This window comes from Lagopus muta, chromosome 10, assembly GCF_023343835.1.
Source record: "Lagopus muta isolate bLagMut1 chromosome 10, bLagMut1 primary, whole genome shotgun sequence".
Taxonomy (NCBI): domain Eukaryota; kingdom Metazoa; phylum Chordata; class Aves; order Galliformes; family Phasianidae; genus Lagopus; species Lagopus muta.
In genome coordinates, this window is record NC_064442.1 from 6748990 (window position 1) to 6775680 (window position 26691).

Below are 26691 nucleotides of genomic sequence, written 5' to 3' on the forward strand. Positions count from 1 at the left end.
GGAAAATTATGAAGTGTTTGGTCTTTGTTCAGGGAACCAAAACCAGAGACATGTGAGCTCTTCCTTCCTTCCTTTTTCTGTTGTAGTTTGCTCTGCTTTTTCTTTTTTTTCCTCCTTTCTTCCAGATGCTCCTGACATTTTAACAGACTCTCTGATCACTTCCAGGTGACCTGACCATCTTTTGTATTATTTTATTCTTGTCACAATTCATCTGGATGATAAAAAAGGAGGGAGGAGAAAAAGCAAGAAGGGGTGTTAGTTTTTGCTGTCCTCCTTCTTATGGTCCTGAGAGCACATCTCTCTCCTTGTCACCCAGACTGCTGCCCTGGATGGGCAGGAGCTCTCCCCCTATCGTATGCTTTAAGAGCAGAGGGTCACTGAGTCCTTCATAAGGTGTGGAGTGGCTGTGAAACCTGTTTAACCTCTCACTGCAGTGTTTTGCTGGGCCTAACGTTTCAGATCGCAGTAAATCTGTGCCAAATGGATTTTTCCTTTGGCTTTAATATTAATTTGGCATTGAAATTTTAATAGGAAGACGCATTCACTTGTCATCCTGAGAATGCCAGGTGGGCAAAAGTAAAGTAGGAACAAACACAGGGAAATAGATTCAAAGTGTTGGGGGAGAGAAGAGAGGAGAGACGGGAGGAGAGCAGGAAAAGGGAAAGGGAGAGGGAAAGGGGAGTGGTAGTCACTGCAGCATCTCTGAAGATGAGTTTCTCAGATAACAGCAGCTCAGTACAGCTCCCGCCCTTGCAGCAATGAGCAGCTAGCACGAAGCAGGGAAGTAAATAAGCCTAGGAAAGAGTCTTTGACCCTAAGGTACTTGTACCCTCTTAAAGTTCACATCTCACATCCACCTTCCCAGCAAAACAAATAAATTAATCAGTGATTTGTAGAACACAACCTGGTAAAAAAAAGGAAGTGATAGTTGTGGTCCAAAATCCACAATTAGACCCTGGTGCTGTGGATGACTGAGAGAAAGGGATAGAGTCACGTCAAAGAGACAGATACCAGTGCCTAGATAAAGAGATGGTGTGCAGAGATACAGTAAGTGCTGCAGATAGATGACGAGCGTTAGATGGAGTGGATATACAGTTATAATTAAAGAGATGGATACTATGAGTGTGCAGGGGGAGATACCTTGGACAGATGTACTGTGAATAGATGTTGCAGGAAGAGGGATATTGTCAGATAGAAAGACACTGCCTGGGAAAAAAATGGATGAGGCATCAAGTAATAATATATCTAGGCACATAAAGATTGATCCTGTTAATAAATAAATGCTATAAATAAATACTACAGAAAGATATTTCAGAAGCCTACCATCTATGAATATTTGACACGCACATCCAAGAAAGTGCACAGTACCTCATCCAAAATGAAGGTAACCAAGTAGCTACTAGGTGTGTGTACAAATCATGCTGTTTAAATATTTAAGGGATGTTAGCAGCTGCAGCAAAAACAGCAATTTATCACCTGATTCAAAGCTTGTTTCACCCTGATGGACACGTCATTGATGGCCTGGCAAGAGTATGGCAGAAAAGGCCAGGCCAGCAGGTAGACAATTAGGTGCTGAAGAAATACTGAGTAAGTAAATAGGAAATACGTTGCTTGGATTTCAGAACTGGAAACAGTCCAAACTCTGGGTATGACTCTAATATCCACGTTTACAATTAGATGACATTTCAAATTCGTTTCCAATGCTAGGCACTGGCCAGGGCCAGGCTTTATGGGCTGGTCTGGCCCATGCTGCTACTATCATCCCACAAGCCCATTCAGGATGCTTCTTTCCCAGCTCTCCTGTTATCTCATTGAGAGGTACCACAGAGAGCAATTTAAAGTCCCACTACTGAGTGTCACGGCAGCAACACGGAGCATCCTATTCTCCTATAATTCATTTTGGACAGGAGTTCTCATCTACCTGATCACCCGTTCCTGCTGAGATTGTCAGACCATGTGTCTGGTAACTGCTGCCCAACTTGAGAGCCATCCCAAGGAAGCTGGTCCTGTTGTGGTCCCTTGGCCAGTAGGGATGCTCATTTTGGGGCTATCAGTCTCTGCTTAGCATGTGTTATCACACTGCCACTGATGCCGACAAGTTCCTTCTCATGGCCCTGGAAGGTACCCTCCAGGCCACTGCTGTGCTGCTTGCTCAGCACCGTGTGTGCTCTGAGAGTTTATGATGTACCTCAAAGTCAATCTGGCACTTGTCAGAGTTGGTTTGTTCGTTTTCTCTGTGACCTGAACACCACCAGTATGCACAGAGGTAGAAAGACAAGCACGTTAAGCTCAGGTCTTCTGCTCTAACAGCACCTCCTTACCACTACAATTAATGATTCAAAACAGTCCTAACCACAAGCAGTTTAATTATTGTTCTTGATATGACAAGCATTCTATTAGATATATGTTTTCTGAATCATTTGATCTAATGTGTGCTTGTAAAGCCTCGTAGAAATAACTTCACCAACTGTCTTTTATTTTGCTATGGATGCTGCCTTCAGGGCCCAAACCCTAGTTTGTGGGGAGAAGATTATATATATATATTTAATGGCTTCAAACACCAAATTAAATTTGAAATTAGCATTGAACTCTACCATCCATTTTCAGTAATGATGCTTAATATTATTGTCAGAATCGAGTGCTTTACATGGTAGGTGCCAATTGTGTCTTGTTCAGGAAGCCATCCAAGGGCTCTTGGGTACCACATGCTGGGAAAGTGATTAAAACTCTGCCAGGTTAAGTGAGAAGAGTATTTTTGGTTTTTCCCTCTTCCCTTCATTTCAGACTTTTTTTATCATCCAGTTTCTATCTCCAAGGATATATCTTGTAATAATAATTGCTTGTTATCAGTGGATATTTTCCAGTACAGCAAAGATATCTAAATCCAAAGTTTCCAACAGAGGAAATTGATGGGTCTGAGTTTAAGGAGTACTAGGTTAATCCATCTCAAAGGAGATCCTTTGTAAGAAGTGAAATGTTAGGCATTTCCTGACCATAGGGAGCGGTGTGGGAGTAGGGCATGCCAAGCTGCTGAGAGGGGCAGACCTTGAAAGCATCGAGGGCATAGACAGCTCAGGAAATGTTCTTCTTCCTTCGTTGTCTCCCCATGGCCTTTTTTTGCATCAGAAATGTCTGGAACTGCATGAAAAGGTGGAAGGAGGCAGTTAGGAGCAGCAGACAGGGAGCAGCAGATTTGGGTTTGTTGTACATGGCTCTGTTCCGCTGTCATCGCAGAGCTCTGAGTGCATTATTTACTCCTTTGTTTAATGAATTCACCCTCATCAGCCTAGGTTAGTACGGCCCTAATTGTGGGAGTGTATTTAACTGCAGGCTTTGTAGGAAACAGTTACAGTAAAAACTGCACTGCAGTGATGTCTGCATCTCGCACCATGCCTTGTTGTATTGCCCATCCCCAAATAAAGTATGTAGGGCTGGCGTGAAAAGTGCCATAGGCTCTCAGTGGTGTGATTGCCATTTCACAGCACTTCTCAGTCACAAGCAAACCAAGAAATACTCTGAGTATTAAAAATCAAGGTGTTGAGCCTTGTATCTTCATCAAGCTTACACACAGGGTGTATTTCTTATATTGTACATCCCTAAAATCGTTCCACTGGCTGTTCACTGAATCTGAAATTCTTCACTTTCGTTTCTAAAAATAACAAGTTTTTCTCTGCTTCAGAAATAGCTGTGGAATTAGTGGTGAATGATGCTGTTCAGGAGCTCAGCTGCTTGGTCGGACAGTGCAGCTGCAAGTGCATCAACAGACCTTTCGCCGTGTAAATCATCAGAATGCTTCCCTTGTTTCAGGGGTGTTTCAGGCTGAGAAGCCTGTATGTAAAGTAAATGCATTGTTATTTAAAGCAATTCGTATTGTTGGGAAGCCCAGAAAGGTAAGCTGATTGGTGGCTAAGCAATGGAGTGTAATAGCCCTGAAAAAACTGCTGTATAATAACAGCTTTGATTCCTTGCAGGATAAAGCCGTATAATGTTGCCATCCTTCCTGTACCTTTCATGTGTACAGCACTTCATATACACTAAGTGTATTACTTTGTCATCTAAACTGATATCTAGTTTGATCCTCCTGGGCTTTGCTAGCCCGCTTGTGAGAAGTATGAAGTTTTCAAACAAAGTTTTAGGCTTAAGGTAACATCTAAATTATAGATTTCTGAAATCGCCTTGGCAGTGTTTCTTGATAGGCTGCTTTTGGAGCTAAGCTGATAACCCATCTTGCCTCTGAGATGCTTTTTTCTCCTTGATACTGAATTGCCTGTATCATGCACCATTAAATCTGACACAGTTTATCTGCAGGTTGGCTGTGCAGAAAAGAGGAAAGTCCAGTATAAGCTTGGCAATCTCACGGTAAAGTCAGCAGCAGTCTGTCTTTGCTGCACCTGCTCTACAGGCCTATTATCTCTGCCATTGGAGAGCCTGGGTTCCTCAGCACCTTTCCCTTTCCCTTCCCCTTCCCCTTCCTCTTCCCCTTCCCCTTCCTCTTCCTCTTCCTCTTCCTCTTCCTCTTCCTCTTCCTCTTCCTCTTCCTCTTCCTCTTCCTCTTCCCTTTCCCCTTCCCCTTCCCCTTCCCCTTCCCCTTCCCCTTCCCCTTCCCCTTTCCCTTTCCCTTTCCCTTTCCCTTTCCCTTTCCCTTTCCCTTTCCCTTTCCCTTTCCCTTTCCCTTTCCCTTTCCCTTTCCCTTTCCCTTTCCCCACTCCCTTTTCCTATTCCCTTTGCCTTCCTTTTCCTTTCTTTCCCTTCCTTTCCCTTCTTTTCCTTTTTCCCTTCTCTTTTTTCCCCCTTCATCATTGTGAGTTAATGGCTGTAGAAGAATTATTGCAGTACCCATGTAAAGCTGCTGCAGCAAAAATTGCTATTAAAAAAAATGATGTTACCTTGATGTGATGGAGAAAATTGAGAAGGAAAAAAGACTGTATATAGCATAGTAGTCAGGAACCCTGTATACATAAGTGAATATAGCCTTCCCAAATGAATCCCCTTTGTAAAGTGTATATGCATAGTCCAGCACTTGGATTTGTTTTATTTGTACTGGAGAATATAATTTTTGTGGGCTTTTTCAATGCCTTAGGGGACAGTCTGTGAGCCAGAACATCTCATGGTCTGGTCTTTTTCTGATGTTCATGTTCCTGGAAGACAGAACCCACTGTGAGAAGAGCAGATGTCATTTTATGCTGGTACAGTAAGCAGCTTCCTGAAGCAAAGGTACAAAAAATGGAGCTAATAAAACATAAATACAAAGGCAAATGCCAGGAAATACAAGATTTACGTATTAATGAGGTTTTCAGCTCCAGTGAAACCAGCATAAGTCCTCAGCCTTTCTATCCTTGAGCTGATTGGCTGTTTTTTTGTTGTTGTTGTTTGTTTGTTTTGTGCTAGACATACTAGCTGGACAGCTTAAAATCAGAGGCCAGGCTGGGCACAGAAAATCTGGCAGCTCGCAACAGTTTCTTTCTCATCTGAATAATCTCCCCCCTTTTTTTTTTTGCGTTCACTTGTTTCCAACACTGCAAGAATTATAACACTTCTGTTTGAAATACGACCTGGCAGCTAATCCTTGGTATTACTGTACTCTTCTCTCCTACTGATGTCAGCAGGAGTCCTACATCCTCATCTTTCCCTCGGCTAAACTCCACATTCTTGTCTGGCAGAATTGTGAACGGTCACTTCTTTCCCCAGCGGATCTGGAAACTTGGTATTTTCTTTGCTGAAATCTTGGTTTGCCGAGAGGAGCTTTTGGACTGGATCCATCCAGGTTGTTAGTGGGTAATATTGATGATAGGTGGACGGTTGGACTAGATGATCTCAGAAGCCTTTTCCAGCCTTAATGATTCTATTTTCATACTGTTTCTGGTAGAGAGAGAGGCATTTACATAGAAGAGGTAATTAAATAGCTTGGACCCTTGTTTACATTAGACAGATGGCAGAGGGCTTCAGCTGCACCTTGGCTCTACCCCCATATGATGAACTTGCTGCTCGGGTGGAATGATGGAGCCTGCTCTCTCCACATTGCTGAGGAGCTGGGGCAAAGAGAGAAGAGCAGTTTGCCCAAAGTGACAGTGAGCCTGCCGAGTGCAGAGCCTTTATCTTGCAAACACAAGTGTTTCAGCCTCATGATTCAATTTTCCCTTGATGCACACTCTGACACATCTTTTCAGCTTCTTACTTCGCACACAAGAACTGACCTTTTATTGTTTTTGGTTGTAAATCAGAGGGTGACATTACATCCTTAGGGTGGTTCTCTGTGAAGTGATTGTTTCACTGCTCTGCAAGCTGTGTTCTAATTTGCTCCATCCATCCAAATACACATCCCATTTTGATTAAACAAATACTTTCATCGGTTTATGATGCTTCAGCTTTCACTCTGAATATGCTGGTTTCCGTGATGTGTTGCATTCTTTTAAGAACTGTAATGGGAACTCATATATGCATACATAAATACATAAACACATAAATTCACATACAGAAACAGTAAGAAAATATAATTGCTTTTTATTATTTTTTTTTTCAGGTAAAGCACATAGAACACTTTGGCAGGCATTTGAAAATTGATTTTTATAAAATATTCAGGAAATACTCATTTTAGTAGAGACTTCAAAAAACGTTCCCTGCTGAGAATTGATAGATGTTACAATCTACAAATTGATTCATTCCAAAGCACCTTCTCAGTGTTATACAGGTGGCAGATTGTTAAAAAGCTACAACTGGAATAGAGGGAAGTGTTAGGAGATCAGCTGTACAACGAACAGCAATGGCAGCTCTTCTGTGTTCTTTATGATGTTCGTTTTGCACTGTGATGCCATCTACGTGGATGACAGCAACTTGTTGCTTTTCCTCTTTAGTCTGTTTTCTGGGAGTTCCGTACTCCTGACTGGTTGGTCCTTCTGGCACCGAAAATCCTTTAAACTCTGTTTGAGGTCTGCAGTAGGATGAAGGTTGTGTTTCATGATTATGTTAGCACTCAGTGCTCAATGTTCTTCTTGTGTGCTAAATCACCAAAATCCTTCACTGTGATTCCTGACAGGCAAATGTTGGGAGGCAAGGAGAGGATAATGAAATATTTGCTATTCTTCATGAAACATCTGGCAGGGCTTTGGCAAGATCAAGGAATTAGAAAGAGTTGCCACTGCTGTGCTGCCTCTGACATTTTTTGTAATCCTTAATGGAGTCCAAAGCATATGCAAATCAGCTGCATAATGAATGAGGTTAAGTAAGGTTCTGGAGCTGGTGCCATATTGTGGTAAAAACATAATTGATCAGAATGTTTTGAAATACGCTGAACACGAGTGTTCAGATTTGTTTTATCTGAATCTCCTTGTTTCTGAGGGAAGATTTAGGATGAGGGCAGAAGCTGAAGTTTTAACTGTATCTATTCTTGATTATCTGTGATCACACATAGTTCATCAGATGTTTCTGCCATGAGCTCCACTTCAATTTGCTTTCAAAGCAAAACCTTGCCTTCTTTGCTTTTTATTGTTATTGACGTACACACACACACACATTTTTCTAATTATATTGGCTAAACACCTTTGTTCTCCCCAGGAAGGATGAGACATCAAAAGTTATGTATCAGTCTCATAACTTTTTAAGCTACAGGAAATTGCACAGATCGGTCATGATGAACGTGCTTACATTGAAATGTATAACTTTTGGGGTGACAAATGTGTGTTGGATTCATTTCAAGAAATCTGTGATAACGCAGGAACTTGTGGAGGTTACTCCATGACATGGTTTTGATGACAGATATCCATCAGACTGGAACCTACTGGGCTTTGTCACCATGTTGGCCTGAAACTCTTTGTTTTTAGAATGCTCCAGAAGTTTTTCAGCGACCCTTAAGCTGAGATTTGCTCGAAGGCTTTCTTTGTAGAGCAGAATCCAGTCATCAACCAGCTGTTGAACCCCTCCATGAGGCCAGACCCTCTCTGGACACTCCAGCTCCTGAATCATCCTTTCTGCCAGAGTTCAGTGCTTTTAATCTTGGTCATCATTTATCTCTTTGAAGAGACCATTTCTAAAACAGTCATTCTTTACTTTAAAAGGTACAGGAATGAGCTGGCTTCATGTGGAACAGGAGTAAATCCATATTTCCCTACAGTGAATCAAAGATTTTATTTCACCTTTGCCACGCAGTTTTGCTTTTAGCTTCTAGCTTAATCTCTCAAATAGCTGGTAATAACACTTTCTGTTGCAGACAACCATTCCTGCCTGCCAGTTGAATTTCCTGTCTATATCAAATCCTACCCAGATGTTCTGAGTCTCCCTTCTGTTGACCTCCTGCTTTGCCAACGCTCACCTGAAGACTAGAGTCAAAGGACTGATTTGCCCTGGTCAGTAGCCAGCACTTTCCCTGTGGTTACTTCCACTTGAATTGAATAGAATCAAGGTTCAGTGATCATCTACTGTTATCTCTCAGCTACCTGTAGGGGTATCTCTTGAGACCTCCTATGTCTTGTAATGAAAACTGTGCTCTGAATAGAGAATAGGCAGTGTAATTGTGTGCCTGTGCAGGTGTGTTGGTGTCTGAGTGTGTGTATATACATGCCTGTGTATCTATTTATCATTCATTATAAAAGGTGGTAATCTACTTTGTGTGTTTTTTTATACATATCTATATTCATACACATACACATAAATACATTTATGTATGTGTATACATATAGAGTCTCTGAACCATACAGTGGTTGTCAGATAAAGAAATCACAAAGAAAAGCTAGTAAAACTGAGGTTGTTTTCTCCTTTAGGCGGTACAGTGGTTGAAGTTTAATCATTTACAGCAGTTTTTAGTTCAGTCAGGTAGTGCATCAATCCTCTCGTATGCAAGAAAATATTTACATACATGGTTATCTGTTCCAAAAATACCCTGTACATAACATACATATGTGACTAAGGCACAGACTGGAACTGTCTTGGCTATCTTAAAACATTCTGCTTTCAAAAATCCCAAATCCTTTAAGTCTCTCAGAGACAACTAAGGGATATATACATATGGAACTTGGACTTTTAAAATTAAATATATAGAGCCAGTTACAAACTTGGATGAAGTCAGTGGAATGATATGAATCTGCACCAAGGGAAACAAGAACCCAGGAGAAGCTGCATTCCTCTACATTATTTATTCTCAGCAGTGCAAACTTTCAGCATCTAAGCAGAAACCTTTCTGCATTTCTTTCTTTCCTGCAGTGTCAACATCTCAATTACTGGAAGCACCCAAAAGCAATTACGATTCCAATAATCTCTTTGTATTACAGTGGCTGGACTACTAAGTATCATCAATAACTTGATTATCATTTTGAGAAGAAATTGCTTGGGGTAGAGACTCTGTGAGCAAAGCTCCCAAACACTTTCCAAATCATATTTTCAGCATCTCTCACATTATTCAGTGTTTTAATGAGTTCCAGTAGTCCCATACGGGGGGACTTGACTGCTCACATTTCCACAGGAAGCGTAAGCTGTGCAAAGTCAAAATGTTATCGGTTTTAGAAGCATTTCTTTTGATTCTTAAAGTCAGAGTGAAACCCAAGCCACCATCAGTGCTGCATGGTGGATATTAACCCATCTATTTTATGTCACCCATCTTTTATTTCCTGCATCTACCTCCCATTTTTAATGAACATAACAAGATTACAGCAGATCAGATTTTGAACTCTTTACTACAAGCTGCTTCATTGGAGCTGGCCATAAATTTCCCTTAGTGTAAGACTGCACAATCTATCCAATGATGGCAGAACATAGCAATGAGCAGTTTTACAGTTACTTGTCATGTAAGAACCTTTGATCGATTTCAACAGAAGATGTGGTTGGGTGTCTGCAGGCTGACCCAGATTCTGTGTGGTATTTTTCTCTTAAATAAACAAGTTTTAGTGTAATATGGATCTGGAAAACAAGACCAGACTCAGTCTTTCCCTGAACAGCTCAACTCAGGCTCAGTCACCCAACAGTGCCTGATTATATCAAGTGTCTTAGAGTCATAGAACCATAGAATTGTTTGAGTTGGAAGGGACCCTTAAAGGCCATGTGGTCTGACTCCCCTGCACTGAACAGGGACACCTACAGCTGATCAGGTGCTCAGAGCCCCATCCAGCCTGACCTGCAGTGTCTGCAGGGATGAAGCACCCACCTCCTCTCAGGTCAAGCCTTCTTATAAAGGTATTCAATCTGCTTAAACTTGAGTTCCAGGTCTTGAGCACTGTTGTCTTAAGATTTGTCCTAATTCTTAAGAGCACAGTGCTGTGCAGATACAGGCGGTCAAGTCTCCGATTTTCTTCAGGGATGTCTCACGTTGCCAGGGAGTTGCTAGAGAAAAAAAGTGCTGGATGGTATTCATAGATAAATAAATTGTTCCACAGTTGTTTGGGGTGGCTGAAATTTTTTTGATGTGACTTTAAATTCAGCAGATCACATGTGTAGTGTGTCTGGAGATTCAGCAGGCTTTGGCATGCTTACACCCATATTTAGGTTCAGATTTAATTGACTTCTCACCATTAAGCAGAAGTTTTGCTTAGTACCTTGATTTAGCTTTCCAGTGCTGCTGGAGTTGCAGTTGTTTTATTCACATCTACCTTTTCAAGCAGCAGATTTATAAGATCTTTAGTGTCTTATTCAAGCCAGGTAATGTACTACATAGAAGAGGATAGGGCATCCTCACAAAACAAAGTGAATATACAAGTTTACAAATCTCATCTAAACTGCAAGCAAGATTTTTATTTTATTTTGATGCTTTTCTCTGCTGAAATGTAAAAGACAAAACCTAAGAAGTTGTGAAGGGAGAGAGAAAGAAAACTAGTTATCTTTGGGATCTGCAGCAACTGCCAGAGCTCCATTTCATGGCTGATTTGCATCTGTTCAAGTCAGTTGGTTTTATTAATGCTTACAAGCCTACAGCTACAGATGCATTGTTAGCACTGCAGTGATATATAGATTGGTTCTCCATTAAGAAGAAATTAATGATTTTTCATAAGACCAAATCCACAGCTTTTGGCTTCTCACCAGCTTTTCCATCCTGCAAGTCTAAAGATCAGCTCATGAGTTTTTTATTAGTATTAGAAGCATATGTGGACTTGAATAGAGATATCTGGAATCTAGGCAGGCCATGTAATCAACAGATAGTAGAAACACACCCAGTTGTCCTCTACTCAAACTCACCTTTCACAGAAGGATTACAGCTGTACTAATAACACGCTGTAATTCAATTAAATGCAATTCCTCCTGTTCAGACAAGGCTTTTCAGTCTCCCAGACATATAATGAGAAGTGTGTGCTCAACTTTCCGTCTGTTCTTGACGCAGTTATCAACCATCTTCTCACCAATGGACAGAATGGAAGCAGACATTTCTTACAAGACAAACACAAATTCTGCTGGCTACAAGCAAAATGCTGTCCAGGGCTAAATTGTTGCAAGCCTGAATGAACATTAGGGGACAGCATTGGCCAGGAGTCAGCCTGTTTCTTGCTCTTCACACTCTTTTTTTGTTTGTTTGTTTTATTTTCAAGTTGTCTTCCTTTCTCTCCAAGTGATAAAGCCCCACTTGCTTCTTACATATCTAACTGGTGCACCAGACATTCATTTTTAATCTGGCCAAATCAATTATAAATATTACAGCTTGCAATTACCCTGGGAACTCCTGAAAAACTAATTAGTACAAATCTCAGCAATGAATTACACCTTTCTCTTGGCTGTTTGCAGCAGGAAGAAAAAAATAAATAAAAGGAAAAAAGTACACTCAAAGAGGCCAAACCTCTCTCAGCCATAGCAAACAGAATTTGAGGCAGTGTTTAATTATGTTCATATCGTTCATGAAAGGATGGGCCACAGTGGGCTGAAAGCCAGGGCACCTGGCATTGCCTAGGGCTTAGGTTGCATTTTCTCATATGTTGTAAGATGTGGAAATCCTTGGCGAAGAGTCATTGGAAAAGCAGATCTCGTGGGAGCCTACGACGTTCACATCATTCGTGTTTACTGTGTAGCAACAAAGGAGGCAAATGCAATAGTTCTTTAAACTGGAGCCATCTTGCATCAGCTCGTAGTTAATTTCCTCCCTTGGCGAGGTCAGGAACTAAACATGCCTTGTCTGGCTTTTCTCAGGCAGGACGTGAAGCCAGGCTGCTCCCTGAGGAGCTCCTGAACTACTGAGATGGAATTGGAAAGTCATAGCAAGATGTGCACCAGACCTTGTAGCAATTGGGTCGAGACACAAAGGGCAGACCAAAGGCCTTCTTCATTGGCATCTTGTTGCTGTAGGGTTTTTCTTGCTCTAGGTGTAATTACCTAAAAGCATCATAGTTGTTTCACTTACCTCCTAGAATAATTCTTTATGAAGCCATTAAAGATAGATTTGTGCTCTGGGATAGCTGTGGCTGCTTTAGATTCATTTTAGATTCATTACAAGATTTTGGAAGCAGTGCTCCTGTAAAATATGTTTAATAAAACATATGAATTCCTCAAAAGCAAGACCGTGCAACATCACACACTCTTAGATTCAGTGACATAGGTGGAATTTTAATGAAAAATAAAGGAAGGGCAAAGCAATTCCAGTTCACTGCAGAGAGGTCATAAGAGCTGCAGGACACTTTCCTTACCAGTATGTATATAGCAGTCCATATAGTTGGTACAGCTTTGCTGGAAAATGAGAGATAATCTTTCCATAAGGTCAGGAAACTGGCTGGATTCTCAAATCCCTGTGTGAGTGGAGAAAAATGCCCTATACTTTCAGGTGAATGCTGTAATTGCTGGGAACTTGGCCTGTTTGTGCTGAAATAAAATCATTTTCTTTTTTTTTTTCCTGTTTTCTCACAGTAAAATGTCTGATATCTTGAAAATTTATAAGAAAGCCATTTTCTGTCTTATTTCAGTCTACGAACTGTACCATAGATATGCTTGGCTCCTTATGCACAGCTATATCCCTGTCTTGGAGAGCTTCCAAAGGATTAGGGCATATCATGATGGAGAGAAGGTTTAGAGGAAGAAGGGAATAGTGCTATGGATAGGATGATACAAAGCTACCAGGATGCTATTTTTCACTGCAGAGAAAAGATAAAGACATGATTATTTGTTGGTACATCTTCACAGGGAGGCTTTGATATCCACAGTCAGTGCTGGTCTCCAGACTTGGAACTTTCCTCCTTTTTTGTCTGATGCATTTAAACATTCATTTTGTAGATTTGCATTGGCAAGACTGCAGCAAATTTCACAAGAATGAGCAGAGCCAGATATATGTACCAAAAAAAGTAAATGTTCCGTTTTCTTCTCTACGACACTGCAACTGCTAGGCAAGTCAAGTGAAGGTCAAGCAGCAATCCTGAACAATAGTCAAAGATTCCCTAAGAGGGACAGTTGTCAATGCCCATTCTTTCCAGAAGAAAAAAGATTCTATTTTGAGCCATCAGTAGAATAAACAGATAGCAAGTGACCTGCCGCACTGCGAGTGAAAAATCCCAAGGAATTACTTATGAAATCTCTGTATTTTTCCCAATGTCCCGGAAATGTACGTGCATTTGAAGGAGAATTATGTATTGGAGAGAACTCATCAGTCATCCCCCATATACATCATGTAGCTGTATTTTATCAGCCAAAACCATACTGCGTTTTCTTGAGAGGTTTATGGGAAACACCTGAACGAGTTGTTTTCTAGCCATACCAGAAATCTCCAGTCCAACTGACTTATAAAGAAGTGCTGAAATTTTTCTTTAGGAGGAAGTTTTTCACACAGAGGGTGGTGAGGCACTGAAACAGGTTGCCCAGGAGGTTGTGGATGCCCCATTCCTGGAGGCCTTCAAGGCCAGGCTGGATGTGGCTCTGGGCAGCCTGCTCTGGTGGTTATCAACCCTGCACATAGCAGGGGGTTGGAACTGGATGATCAATGTCCTTTTCAACCCAGGTCATTCTATGATTCTCCCCATGTTAAGTCAGGAAAAAAAGAAATATATATGTATATGCATTTATTTATTTATTTTACAGAGTACCAAAGCTTGCTTTCTTTCCAAACCCCAGCAAACAAACAAACACGCCCACATACAAAAGCAGAGCTAATTAATATCAAGTCACATCTCAATGATTATGCAAATTAAAAGTAAAAACAAAGAAATTCTGTTTATCACATAATAAAGTTGCAAATTGCTGTTGCGTCTCTCTCATCAGCTGCAATAGACGGGGGGCTACGAGGCTGTAGGTTTTGAATCAGTAAATCAGTCAACACGTAACATGTTTTGTGATACTTGGGGATTGTTGGCTGTAGATATATGAACAGCCTTCACTGCCCCCCTTCTGCACTGTGTTCACGTTCAGTGGTATTCACGGGCTATATTTGTCTTGGAGTTCTTTAATGTGGTGTCTTTGGTTTTCCTCATTGTTTACATTCTGTAAGAACAACATCATTATTCTTTGGTAAATCTGTTTCATGTCCCCTGGGTGTTTTGTTTGTTTGGTTGGTTTTTCTTTCTTCTTTTCTGAGGGAAGATTTTTTATTTTTTTAAATTTTTTTGCAGTTCTTAAAAATCAGATGAAAGCAAAAATACCAAGAACCTGCTCCTAACCGAAAATCTCTTTTATTAAGACCCTCTTAAATTGTGTGCAGTTGCCATTTCTGTTCATAACCATACTTCACTATTTGCATTGTCTCTTAAAGGAGCTGGTCTTAGTGACCAGCATCTAATGCTTTTGGCAGCTTTGGTTAGTGGGTATCTTACTGGCTTGCCAGGAGTGTTGCGTGCCACCACCTCTCCTCTTTCAGAAGCAACTCTAACCTGCTCTTTGAAATAACCCATTTGTATTGCTTTGTTATGTGCTTTAAATCTTCCTGCAGCAGAAAGTGAGTCACTGTGATGGAAAGTTCCACATGGTAGAGAGATGCAGCCAGTTTGTATAGTTTGGTAGTGTGACAAAGAAAGAGCCTTTCAACTTCCAAGCCACCAGGGTTATTGCAGTGTCTCATTTGCAAGTCGGTGCCATCTATTTACTGTTTGGTAGCTCATTAGGTGATTTGTGGCAGTGACACTGGCACTGTTAGTGGTGGGTAGCAGACCAAATTGGAGAAGTCACCACTTAGGCCCTTGTTAATTGGCTTGCTCATTCACTGTCACAACAGATAAGCAACTTGCAGAGCAAGAAATCCTTCTTTCATGGCCTCTAAATTGTCTGGCCACATGCTCCCACATGGGGAACCTCTCTCTGCAGTGTACATGTGCAAGTACTGAACTGTCTGAGTTTTTTTGTGCTCCGTGTAGGTAATCAGCATGGCAGGAGGCATCTTGGAAGGCAGAGTTTTTGAAGTCTTTTGCAAAGGTTTTATGCATACGTACTTTCTAAGGACTGTCTGTTTAGTCTTCAGTGTAAGGCAATGCATGTTTGCCGTGGTTTTCTCTTTCATCTTCTGATTTTTGACTTCCCAGTTTCCCCGTCACAGTAAAGTCTGTTTGTGCTCTCTTCCTCTTTTAGACAGAAATCCACTCCTAAAATCATTTTACGCTATCAACTAGATTCCAAAGGTCCTCTGTTAATGGGGTTCCCAGATTTCAGTAATAATAGGCTTTTTTTTTAAACTGTTATCCTTTTAATGCAAATGTGTGACATTCAGTTCTTAGATTGAAAACTGAACTGTTGTTCCATCTGTACAATAGCACAGAGCTGGGCAGCAGCTACGCTCTGCCTCAGTGGCATCAGCAGCTCCTTCCAAACATACAAGCACAGTACTGAGAGCAGATACGCTCAGGACCTTTTTGATTGCAAAGCATCAAAAGCTTAAAAATGAAAAATTGAGTTCCCCAGAGTTTACACAGCTTTGAACATTATCATAGGTACTTTGTATTGTGGTAATTCATGCCATGCTTACATCTGAAAAAAATAAAAAGGGAAAAATCAAAACCACTGGTCAGACTCAGTATACTGAGACCACTGCTTGTTCCTGTTTGTGCTGAGAGGATTGTTGTCCTGGTTTGTTTTGTTTTGTTTCATGTTACATACTCAGTTTTAGTGTGAGTTCTTCCTGACCTAGATTTCTGGGCAGACTGAAGTGGAGCCAAAAACTGAAAAAGTGCATAATTATTCATTTATTTATTTTTAAGCTATACAGCTCTATTAAGCTTTCAGAGAATCCTTTATAGCCTGCCTTTGAAGTAAACTGAGCTAGAGATCAGCCAGAGAAGAATTGGGTTGACGCTGCATGGTTCTGATTGCAGATAGTCTGTGTACAGTTAAGATCTGGATACTCAGAGGTAGGAAGAGGTTATGCTTTTTTTGGACTGCAGAGAAGAGGGGGAAGAGATCAATACATCCAAGAGAAATACTTTACACCTTTGGTATGTTCTGAAACCTCAGATGCTGGCACTGCTGTGAAACAGCTGAGAGCTGGAAGATTATTCCAGTTACTGACATGTAAATGAGCAGACCACACATTAAATCTGTATATACTCCATCTGCCAAGCCATTCATTCTTCCCAACTTGGGACAAATTAGAAACTCTGGCCCAGTGGCGGAAGATTATTATTCCTTTCCCAGTCCCCCAAAGCAATACATTCTCTGCTTTGAGTCTGATTGAAAACACTGACCTGGAGGTGAAAAACACTGTATCTGTCCCCCTGATTCATCCAGACTCTGACCTAGGCAGCAGTGAAACCACAGGCTTCTTTCTGGTCTCAAAATATTACCCAGCTGCCCTCATGGACTGAGGGCCAAAACGGAACTAGACAAAAAGAGCTCATGCCCTAGAGCCACCTAGTCTTGTGGTTACAATTTTGTCATAAATATTGCATTAGACTAACTTAATAGAAAATGTATTGAAAGTGAATGTGTAAATAAAGCCTACAACCACTCCTGTAAGTAAATGGCAGGAGGCTGTGGCAATGTAACCTACCCTTCTGAGAGCCAAAGGACCCGTGGCATCAATTCAGAGTCTGTCCTCAGCTATTCTGACTTGCTTCTGATTTTGGCCCTTCTTCAGTAAGTTGTGCTAGCAGAGCTTTTTCATATTCCTTCCAAAACACATGGAGTCATAGAATGGCTTGGGTTGGGAGAAACCTTAAAGATCACTGAGTTCCAACCCCCTGCCATGGGCTGGGTCACCCCACCAGCTCAGGCTGCCCAGAGCCTCATCCAACCTGGCCTTGGGCACCTCCAGGGATGGGGCACCCACAGCTCTGGGAAGCTGTGCCAGGGCCTCACCGCCCTCTGAATGAAGACTTTCTGCCTAAAATCTAATCTAAATCTTCACTCTCTTAGTTTAAAGCAATTCCTACTTGTCCTGTCATGGTCAAACCATAGGAGAGGTATTCCAGCCTGCTGATGTGTCCTCCTCTGGACCTGCTCCACCAGTTCCACATCTTTTTGTGTTGGGGGCCTTTACCTACTGATGCCATCGCTCCATCATAGAAGGTCACCACCAGGTTGGACAGGCACAATCTTGGTGCCCTTGGTGACACCATGCTGGCTGTAGCACAAGTGCTTTTGGTGTTTCTGCCCAACTCTAGAAGTCCCTAGAAGTCTCCGCTTTTCTGTTTGTGCTTCTTCTTGTTAGCAGTGCTCTGAGCTTGCACAGAACAGGAGGCAAAGATACCAAAGCATGTCAACCACCTGGATTAATTAGGTCATACACTACCAATGGATCTACAATGAAGTGGATGATTATTAAACCAGAAACCTTGTGGAAACTGGATACCTCCTCTATTACATTTCAGCTTCCTTAACCTTATAAGTGCCTCAAGGCAAGAACAGTGTTGTGTGTGTATAAAGCACTTTACATTAACAATAGCAGGAATAATAACAATATTAATGTGTTTCTCCTTTGGGGTAGGTAAATATCACTCTTCATTTTACAGCTGATGAAACAGACACAAAGACATACAGGATCATGCTCAGTGCCAATTCATGCTTCATTAACAGACCCAAGACTGAGCCCAGGAAATGGATTTCCTTGTTCCTTGCTTTTACCATTAGATAACACACCCTCCTTTGATGACATCGAGTCTCTCTTGTGATTTTTTTTCTGCAGAAGGTACAGCAACAGCAGCCTGGAGATTGAAGATGAGCCTCCTTGTGCGGAAGAAATCGATTATAACACTGACAGTTGCTCTGATGGCGAAGGGGACTTCTCAGAGCTAGACCAAGAGATCCAGGAGTGCCTCTCATGGGTGGAAGTAGAGGCAGAAGATGAGGGAGAGACAACAGGACAGACATGCAGCTCCAAAGCTCTCAGGGGGCTTTACATTTCCAACCAGCCAGCATCCAGCAACACGGCTCTTCCTCTGAGTTCTGCGCCGCTTGGAGCGTACAGTGGGTTTGAGAGCAGCCCTGCATGAGCAAGACTTTGACTTTGACTTTGACTGCTCATGTTTGTCTGTTTGCCAGCTTCAGCATCCCTCCCAGATGTCTTGCTCCAGTTCTGCATTGACAGTTGTCTTTATGTTTGTGTGATCTGTATACATGTATGTACTGAGAATGTCTCCTTGAGGCAGAGATGTCTTCTTCACGAGGCAGAGATGAGGAGCCACTGGCCCCAGTGGTATTGTAAGAGGACATCATCCTTTCCTAAACAGAATCCTCATCCCACGGCTGCCTCTACTGTGTGGATTCATATAGATTGATATGAGGAATGGTTTTCTGACTTTTGAAGGAACATCCTTTTTCCTGGCTTAGGCTTTTATTACGGACAGCAGCCTTTGCCCACAGATATCAGAATTGTGGCAGTTTGTGAGGCCTTTGGCGATAGCTCTCTGTTACCATTCATTTCTCTTGAGCTGTAGAACATGCATCTGAGTTCTGTCTGATCAGGATTTTGACCATGTTTCCAGCAGTTTGGGTCAGGCTGTGCATGCTCCTGAACTGGTTGTATCTCAGCAACAGCATGTGAAACCCAATGTGCCAGAGTAAGGAAAGCACCACCATACAGAGCAGTCCTCTGGAAACCTGGGCTAAATTTACCTCTTTGCTTCACTGGAATGAACTAGTCCAGCATAATCTCATTTGAGCCACTTCATCCTTGAACTGATGGGCCCAAGTGGAAGAATTTGTTTCACGAACTGTGGAATGATACTTTCTCTATGATTCTCTGTGAGACATCCTTCCAGCAGGATGCACTAAGGGAATACAGATAATGTTTAAGGCTGCTATTGGGAGTGAGAGAGGCTGGAAGCATTTCAAGGAGAAAAACGTGTTCTCTTGAGGTAGCTAGGGTCCTCCAATATTATGTCAATTGGATTAGTGATGGTGGCAATATCCAAGGGTGAATTTAGCCCAAGAATCAGTCTAGTGACTGATTATTCTTTATTAGTTTTAATATGATACCACTAAGGAAACCTAACTCATGGAACAGGACCCCATTGTGCCGGATAGCAATATAACAGAAAACATTAATGGTAGGTTATATATAGGATGCATTCTTCTGGCAATTCCCATAAGGGAACAACTTATTTTATCTCCAAATGGAAAAAAAAAAAAAAAGAAAAGAAAGAGATTTCTCGTAAAATTGCCTGCAAAAACAGATCTTGATTTTATAAAGTGCTCTCTTACAGAATAAGTAACATAGCAATGTCTTTGCAAGCCTAATTCCACCAGCGTTAGAATTCACTGTGCTTTCACACAGATGTCCAAAGCAATGGAGATGCAGCTTCTTGAGCTCCAACACAGACCAAGAACACAAATGCATGCCTGAGATCGGTAAAGCACAAAGCCTACATCACATCACCTCTCTCCTCATACTGCCTGTATTTCTCACATGTCTAACACTCTGCTGCTGCACATGGGGAATTGTCTTGAACCCAGATGGAGGTAATTGCACTGTGCAAGAGGCTCCCAGCTCTTTTGCTGCTCTCTTTATAAGGCTCAAGGAGGACAAACATACAGTGTGTTGTAGTACTACAGACTGTAAGACCCCCATTACTGGTGATTACTGTTATTATTGATGTGTGATTAAAAGCACCCTGTAATCCTCTCATCTTTATGCTGTTTGTGGATAGAGCTGTTGGTGCAAACTGAGTTTTTTCTTCTGATGCATTTCTGACCCCCTTCCCCAGACTGCCTGAGCATTCATTTCCATCAGGAGCCAGCTCCTTGGAGAAACTATTTCTTCCTGTGCTGCTGGAGTTTCAGTATGCAGGTTTCTAAAGCCTTCAACACTGCATAACAGTTCTCTGTGTTTCTAGCTCTCTCTTTATGGCAGTGGTCAAAAGACAGGCAGCTTGGGTCCTCAGAAGCTGAGCTTCATAGACTGAGCTAATTCATTAGCTGTAGTGTTCTCTGTACAGATATCATGTTCTGCTTGCCTTAGCGTGCAGCTTGTTGCATACAATACTGAATTTTCATAAAAGGATGGCTCACAGGAATGGACACCAATGAGGTAAAACAGGTGTTCCCATTATAATAGTTTGTATAACGTTGCTTAAAAGCTTATTATTAAAAAATGATATGTGTGCATAGCTAACTTCAAATTCCAACATTCATATGCATGACAAAACACTCACACTGTGCTGAATCCAGTCTGCAGTGTACACAGGCCGTGTATTCAGTATTCTATGTGGCCCCAGGACACTGGGCAAAAAGCACTACTGGGCATATACATCTGTAGATGTGCATATATATATGAGGTCTACTCCGAAAATAATACCTCCTGTTTCTATTAGTTTGATCCACAATGATGTACTGATGGTGTGGCAGCATAGGTTGAACCTTTCCAGCAATATTCCATTACATTTTGTTGCTGTGACAGATGGCAGCAGAGGGGCAGTCTGACAGAAGGTGTCTGACATAGAAGTGCATATGAAGCAAAGGGGTGGAACTGAATTCCTGAATGGGGAAAAAATAGCACCCATTGACACCGACGCTTGCTGAATGTTTATGGAGACCAATGAGTGGATGTGAGCACAGTGAGGCAGTGGGATGTGTGTTTCAGCAGTGGTGGCAGTGACACTGGGTCATCTCCACTGAGAAAATGCATAGCCAATGGTGGTAGCTATGCTGAAAGTGGTGTTTTGTAGCTGCAAATGTGCAGATAGATGTTGTACTCTTTGCATCTGTTGTAGCTTCCATGGATATAAAAAGGCAGCATTACTTTTGGAGCAACCTATGTATATCTAGAGCTGCTCTTACCTCCCACACTACGTTCTGTACCAACACCCTTCCACAGCAATAGCGGAACAGTGCTCCCTGATGTTTGCCACTGGTGCATCTTACTGAAAAGAAAAATAAATCAGTGTTTCTCTTCCTGCGACACCGGTATTTCAGGTATTGTGCTGCTGTGTTATAGGAAACACCTGGCCCAGGCTTCTCCCTGACAAATTCCTTGTTGTGCCAAACAACTTCTCAGCAAGGGGTGAGGGCACTGCAGGAGGTGGTGGGCAGGTGAACCCCCAACCCGTGGGTACCCACTCTGCTACTGAAGAATTGGGAGCCAAGAACATCCAGAGGGAGGAGGGTTGGGTGACCAACTGTCAGGGAATGGAACCTGGAAACTTCCAGCAGAAACAGTTTGGTGGATGGTGTTGTCTCTTCCAAGAACCTCTATGGGAAGCAGATGCTCTTCTTCTTTTGATAGACCTCTAGAGGTCAGGAGAGAACCTCCACTGCATGCCACTCGCTCTGTTATTAAAATTCTCCCTGAGTTATGGTAATTAGGCAGAATTAGGCTCCGCACAGAGGAACGGAAGTGCATTGACTTTAATAAAACAGAGTGTAAAACAACTTTAGATTAACTCCAGCCTTGTTTATTCTTGCACACTTGTAATTCTGATTTGGTATTTCCCTAGTGAATGGAGCTGTTGTCCCCTCTTGCTAAGGCACGTCACCTCACTTCAGCCCTCTAAGTGCTGAGCAACGAGGCCACTGCCTTTTCTTGCCATCACTAGCTAATCCCAAAGTACTTGGAAACAGCGATGGAGAAGGGGAGGGAGGAGAGGGACGTCTCCCTGCTCCCTACCATTGACATTCCTCAAGAGTCAGCAAGGCTGTCAGGTTGAGACGCGAGCCAAATATTTCCGTAATGGCCAGCAGAGACAGCATTCAGATAGTCCGCACCGCAGAAGCCGTCCTGGGCTCCCGCCAGACACATTAACTTTTTTTACTGATGCCTTTTGTCTCACTGACTCTCTTAGCGGCTCTGAATAGCCGTGCTCTCCTTCCTCCCCTCGCCGTGGGTGACATGACATGGGTAAGAGATGCGGCCGGAGCCGTGCTCACACTGCTGCCTCTGTTTCAGCCTTGCGCTGTTTCCTATCGGAGGTGATGCGAAGGATGCCTTGCCAGAGCCTGGCAGAATACACGTGTGCATAAGCCTCTGGGCTAAAAATAAATAATTAAACAATAAAAATAAAAAAGAATCAAGTCAGCAAAGTGAAGGAAGAACAAAATCTAATTAGTTTTATCTGCTGTTTGTTATGAGGCTGTCAGAGTGCTCTATTCCCTGGTTTTACAGCACTCTGGAAAATAACAGTGATGATAATATTACACAACTGTGCGCAGGGTTGTTCTTGAGGCAAGGAGGGAGCAGATTAGGGAGGGGAAAAAAAAAAAAGAACAGCCCCACTCCTCACCGTTTTTCTCCTCCTGCCAAAAAGCAGAGGTGCCGGCGATAGCGCTATCTCCTGCCTTATCTGTCCTCAGAGGTGATCCACTCCATCCATCACTGGGAGACAGAAAGCACAAGTGGGCGACTGCTTGGCATCCAACTAAGGACACTTAAAATGTATCCTTTGTTCTCCCACAGATCTCCTATGTGTTGCTGACTGAGTCGCTTAGCCTTGGCTTCCAGCCTCAGTTCTGATGCGAAACTGGAGCACGGTGTTGGTTCCTCATAGCAAATACAGCAAGGCACGAGTGACATGGTAGGTGTGTAGGGTGAGGGGCAAGAAATAGAGATGTAAAGCTGCCCACATGTTTATACTACAGGGATTTCAGCATCAAGTTGCCAATTGATGAGGCAGCTGGAATTATTCTGTGCAGGAGTGCGGTGGTAGTTGCCATCACTGCTTTCCACTTTATCGACGTATAGTGATGGTTCAGTAGACTGTTCCTCTTCGAAGAGTGCTGGGTAATTTTAAAAGTCTCTCTTTGCAGGTTGTTAACAACCTATCCTGTCCCATCACCTGGTCCTCACACCATGGAAGCTTTCACAGCTGTTTTAGAGAGAGTGGGATTTTAACCCTGTGTGTTTGTGAAGTGTCCTGTGGTTTTTCAGGCTGAGGGCTGGCCACAAGTCTCCAGCTGGAGATAACATGCAAAAGATTGGAGTGCTAAAAAGTCTGTATTTGTAATCACATCAGGAAAAGATGAAAGAGAAGGGTAAAGAAGGAAGAAGATATAAATTGGAGAGGAAGAAGGAGACTCAGTGAAGGGGGAGGGATGATGAGAACAGAGAGAGATGAAAGTAGGGGGCATTTGGGGGAAAGACAGGCAGAGAAATGGGAGAATTGTTCCCATTTGTGTATCTTCTTCCGTCCCCAGATAATGTGTCAGTATTAACAGTACCAAGAAACAGCCCTCTCTACTGTAGAATAAATCTGCCACTGTATTCCCCACTCCATAAACGGCAGCCAAGTCTGTATCCTCAGCACTGCATTGTGTGTTCAGTGCTGTGTTTTGTGAGTGCTTTTCATGATGGTTAAGCCTGTATCATTTCTGGCCTTAGGTTTCCTCTCTAGGGACTCACATCCTGAGACATGTTCTGGAAGATCCAACATGTTTTATTGTTGATGCAGCATTTTGTGGCTACTTTCCTTGCCTTTTCTTTGTTCTGCTTCTTTTATTGCACTTAAGGAAAAGTGGAAAGAAGGGAAATGAATGAGGTGAACAGGAGGGAGTGAGAAAGAAAGGAGAAGGTAGAGAAAAGGGCCTGGCCATCATTCTAGCAAGATCTGCAGCAAGATGGTGAGGCAGCTGTTTTGGCATTGAGTTTTTTAGCCTTCGATTAGGCAGCTTGTAGCTCATTCAGGGTGAGCAAGAGGGAAAGACAAATCAATTACTGCAAACAATCATCCACTGGATACCCTGGCAATAATGCCAGTCCCAATAAACAAACACTACCTTTGGCTAATGGACCTCTGGACACCAGCTCCTAGCCAGCTGATGCAATTGCAATCAGAGCCTTGTTTCTTGCCTCCCTTGCTCCTAAATGCCTGACTGATGGCTTTGTCTGGATGGTTTCCAGTGTATGCTTTCCATGTTTACAGTGCATGCTCATGCACAGATCTGCAAAGATTTCCTGGTTTTGCCACAACATTTTAATTTTTAAAAAAAATAATAATTAAATATATATATATATTTAGCTTTCTGTGCTTGTTTCCACATCCATGGAAGTATTAATATTTATTTGCAGGGAAAAGGTCGACAAGGAGGTTTAAATCACAAGTATTTACAGCACAATTTCAGATCCTTAAAGAAGGCAGATGGGAGGGAATAATTCTTGCTTCCATCATATATCTGCAGTCAGTGAAAGAGAGAAATGCTGCCCATTGCTGGGACCTTTGGTAATTCCTTTCTAGGGGCAACTAGCTTTCCTTTAGTCTTTGTGGAAGGTGGCACAGGTGGACCAGGCAAATCTCCATGATGAAAGCATGAACAGTGCTGACAGAAATCCTTTGTATTATTTGACTAAACAGTGGTCTTCCAAGAATCAATCAGAGTGCTATTTAGGGAGCTGATAAAATGGAAAATTTAATAGAGGCGAAAAAGAGAGGCTTGGAAGGATAATGGAGCAGAGTGGTAAACATCTGAAATGATCCCAAGTACTAGGAGTGTAAGGGCCGAACAGGAAGAATATGAAGCCTTAGTGCATATTCCAAGATATGACTTGATCAGTTTCCCAGACACGTGGAAAAGAGAAGGTAGGAGCAACAGAAGGATTAATTGGCTGTGAAGTATCAGGGAATTGATAGCTTGGGTCAAGGAAAGAGGAATACAGGCCAGCAAGCACTGACCTAGAGATTAGAGCAAAGGTAGAATGACAAGATCTCCTAGGGCAAGGGGAAGAATAGAAGAAAAGTGAAACACAAAATGTATGTGAGAAATTCATTATTGTTTTAAAAATGAAAAAAAGAATCGTTTAAAAAATTGAAGCAATAGCATATGACTCGAAATGAGAACAGACTGGTACCAAAGCATGTAAGATGAAGGATGAAATCAGAAAGGTCCTCGCACAGAATGTGTTAGTGATGGTTAGGGATACACAAGAGAAGAAAAAGAAATCCTATAAATATGCTACGAGGAATGAAAGCATGCATTATGTACCACAGGAGGAGAGCGCATACAGAGAGTTGGAACAGTCATTGTATTTTTAACTCTGTTTATCACCAAAACATTGGTATTAGAATCATGGAATTGTAGAAACATAAAATATCTTAGGTTGGAAGGGACCTTAAAACCCATCCAGCTCCAACCCCCTGCTGGTTGCCCACACCAGCTCAGGCTGCCCAGGACCCCATCCAACCTGGCCCTGAGTAAGTGAATTCAACCAGTTGGACCTGAGGGAATTCCCCTTCAGACTGCCCAAGGAGAGCAGTTTTTGAATGGTTAAGAATGGACTTCAGAAGCTTCTCTCATATTAAAAGGATTCTGCAGACTGGAGAAGGGCAAATAGGGTATTTGTTTGTGAAGATGGAAAAAGAAAGAGCCAGCTAAGTGGAGTGCCTGCAGAGAAATCTCAACAAATTATGAAACAATCAATTAATTAGCAGCTATAGGATAAGAAGGTGGCAAAAGACAATCAACATGGATTTGTCAAGCTGATCTAATTTTGTTCCTTTATTGGCTAATTGGCTTAGAGGATAAGGCAGGAGTAACATATGCCTTTGCTTCAGGAAAGCTTTCAATACTGTCTCACATAACATTTCCATAAGGAGCCAAGGAAGTATAGTTTATATGAAATATGTGTAAGACAAATGCATAGTAGCTGATAAATAACTCATGAAGGCTAGGGCTCATCATCACTTTACTATTCTAGAAGTTAGGCCAAATTACTCTGTGAGTAGAGAAGATGTAAAGAGAGACACAGAAGGTCTACATGCCTGCTAAAACAGTTGTCTAAGGTATGTGAAAATAGTCTTTTGCTGAGATAGTTCTTTTCCTCATTAACTTCTTAGTGAAGCCACCCCAAGAAGATATCCCACAACAACACCTGCATGGTATTGTTTTGCTTAAGCAGATGTGAGTATACTGTGAACCAAAACGCCCCTGGAGGTCTTGAAGAAAAGGGTAGATGTGGCACTGAGGTCAGTGGGCATGGTCTTCCAGTCTTAATGATTCTGTGATTCTGTGATGAAATAACACATTATTTATATATTTCTAGAAAAGCCAAAAGCATTCTATTGAAGCTCAGTTCGCTGTTCACCACTGTTTATGTCAACACACCTCAATAAGTATCAGTCTCACCTCCACCTCTCCCATGTAGGAGTCCGCACCAAAGCTCCCCTCACCCAGCTCAGTTAACCCATCCTTTGCTCATCCAGTCCCACTCCTCCACATCCAAAAACCCTAAATGCTGGTGATTTGAGGGGCACCATCCCAGACAAAGCTGTGGTCGGAGCATGCACTCGCTGGCGGCTGGCACTCAGGTAGATGCCAAGAGCCTTAGAGTAGGGAGTGCACGGTAGAGCTGCTGTGCCAGATGGCCTGCCTGCTCATGGTTGTAAGAGCTGCTCTGTACTTTTTAGCTTTACTGATGCAGAGAGAACATTTTGAACTGTCTAAGTCTTATAACCTTGTATCATT

At 42.2% G+C, this 26691-nt stretch overlaps 1 protein-coding gene across 18 annotated transcripts in view; it reads left to right on the plus strand.

The window, feature by feature from the left end:
• Positions 1 to 26691, plus strand: part of AGBL1 (AGBL carboxypeptidase 1) — a 487401-nt gene that overhangs the window by 248923 nt on the left and 211787 nt on the right. For 3 of the 18 annotated variants that reach the window (XR_007379123.1, XR_007379122.1, XR_007379124.1), the window contains exon 24: positions 22694 to 22811. The exons of 11 other annotated variants lie outside the window; for them this stretch is intronic. Coding sequence is in view for 4 of the 7 variants with exons in the window: in XM_048956252.1 (XP_048812209.1) it covers positions 17990 to 18296 (307 nt within the window). In the remaining 3 variants the exon portion in view is untranslated. Of the gene's footprint in view, positions 1 to 8203; positions 8339 to 17989; positions 21150 to 22693; positions 22812 to 26691 lie in introns of those variants that run through there. 4 more of the 18 variants (XM_048956252.1, XM_048956253.1, XM_048956255.1 and 1 more) reach the window with 3 other exon arrangements.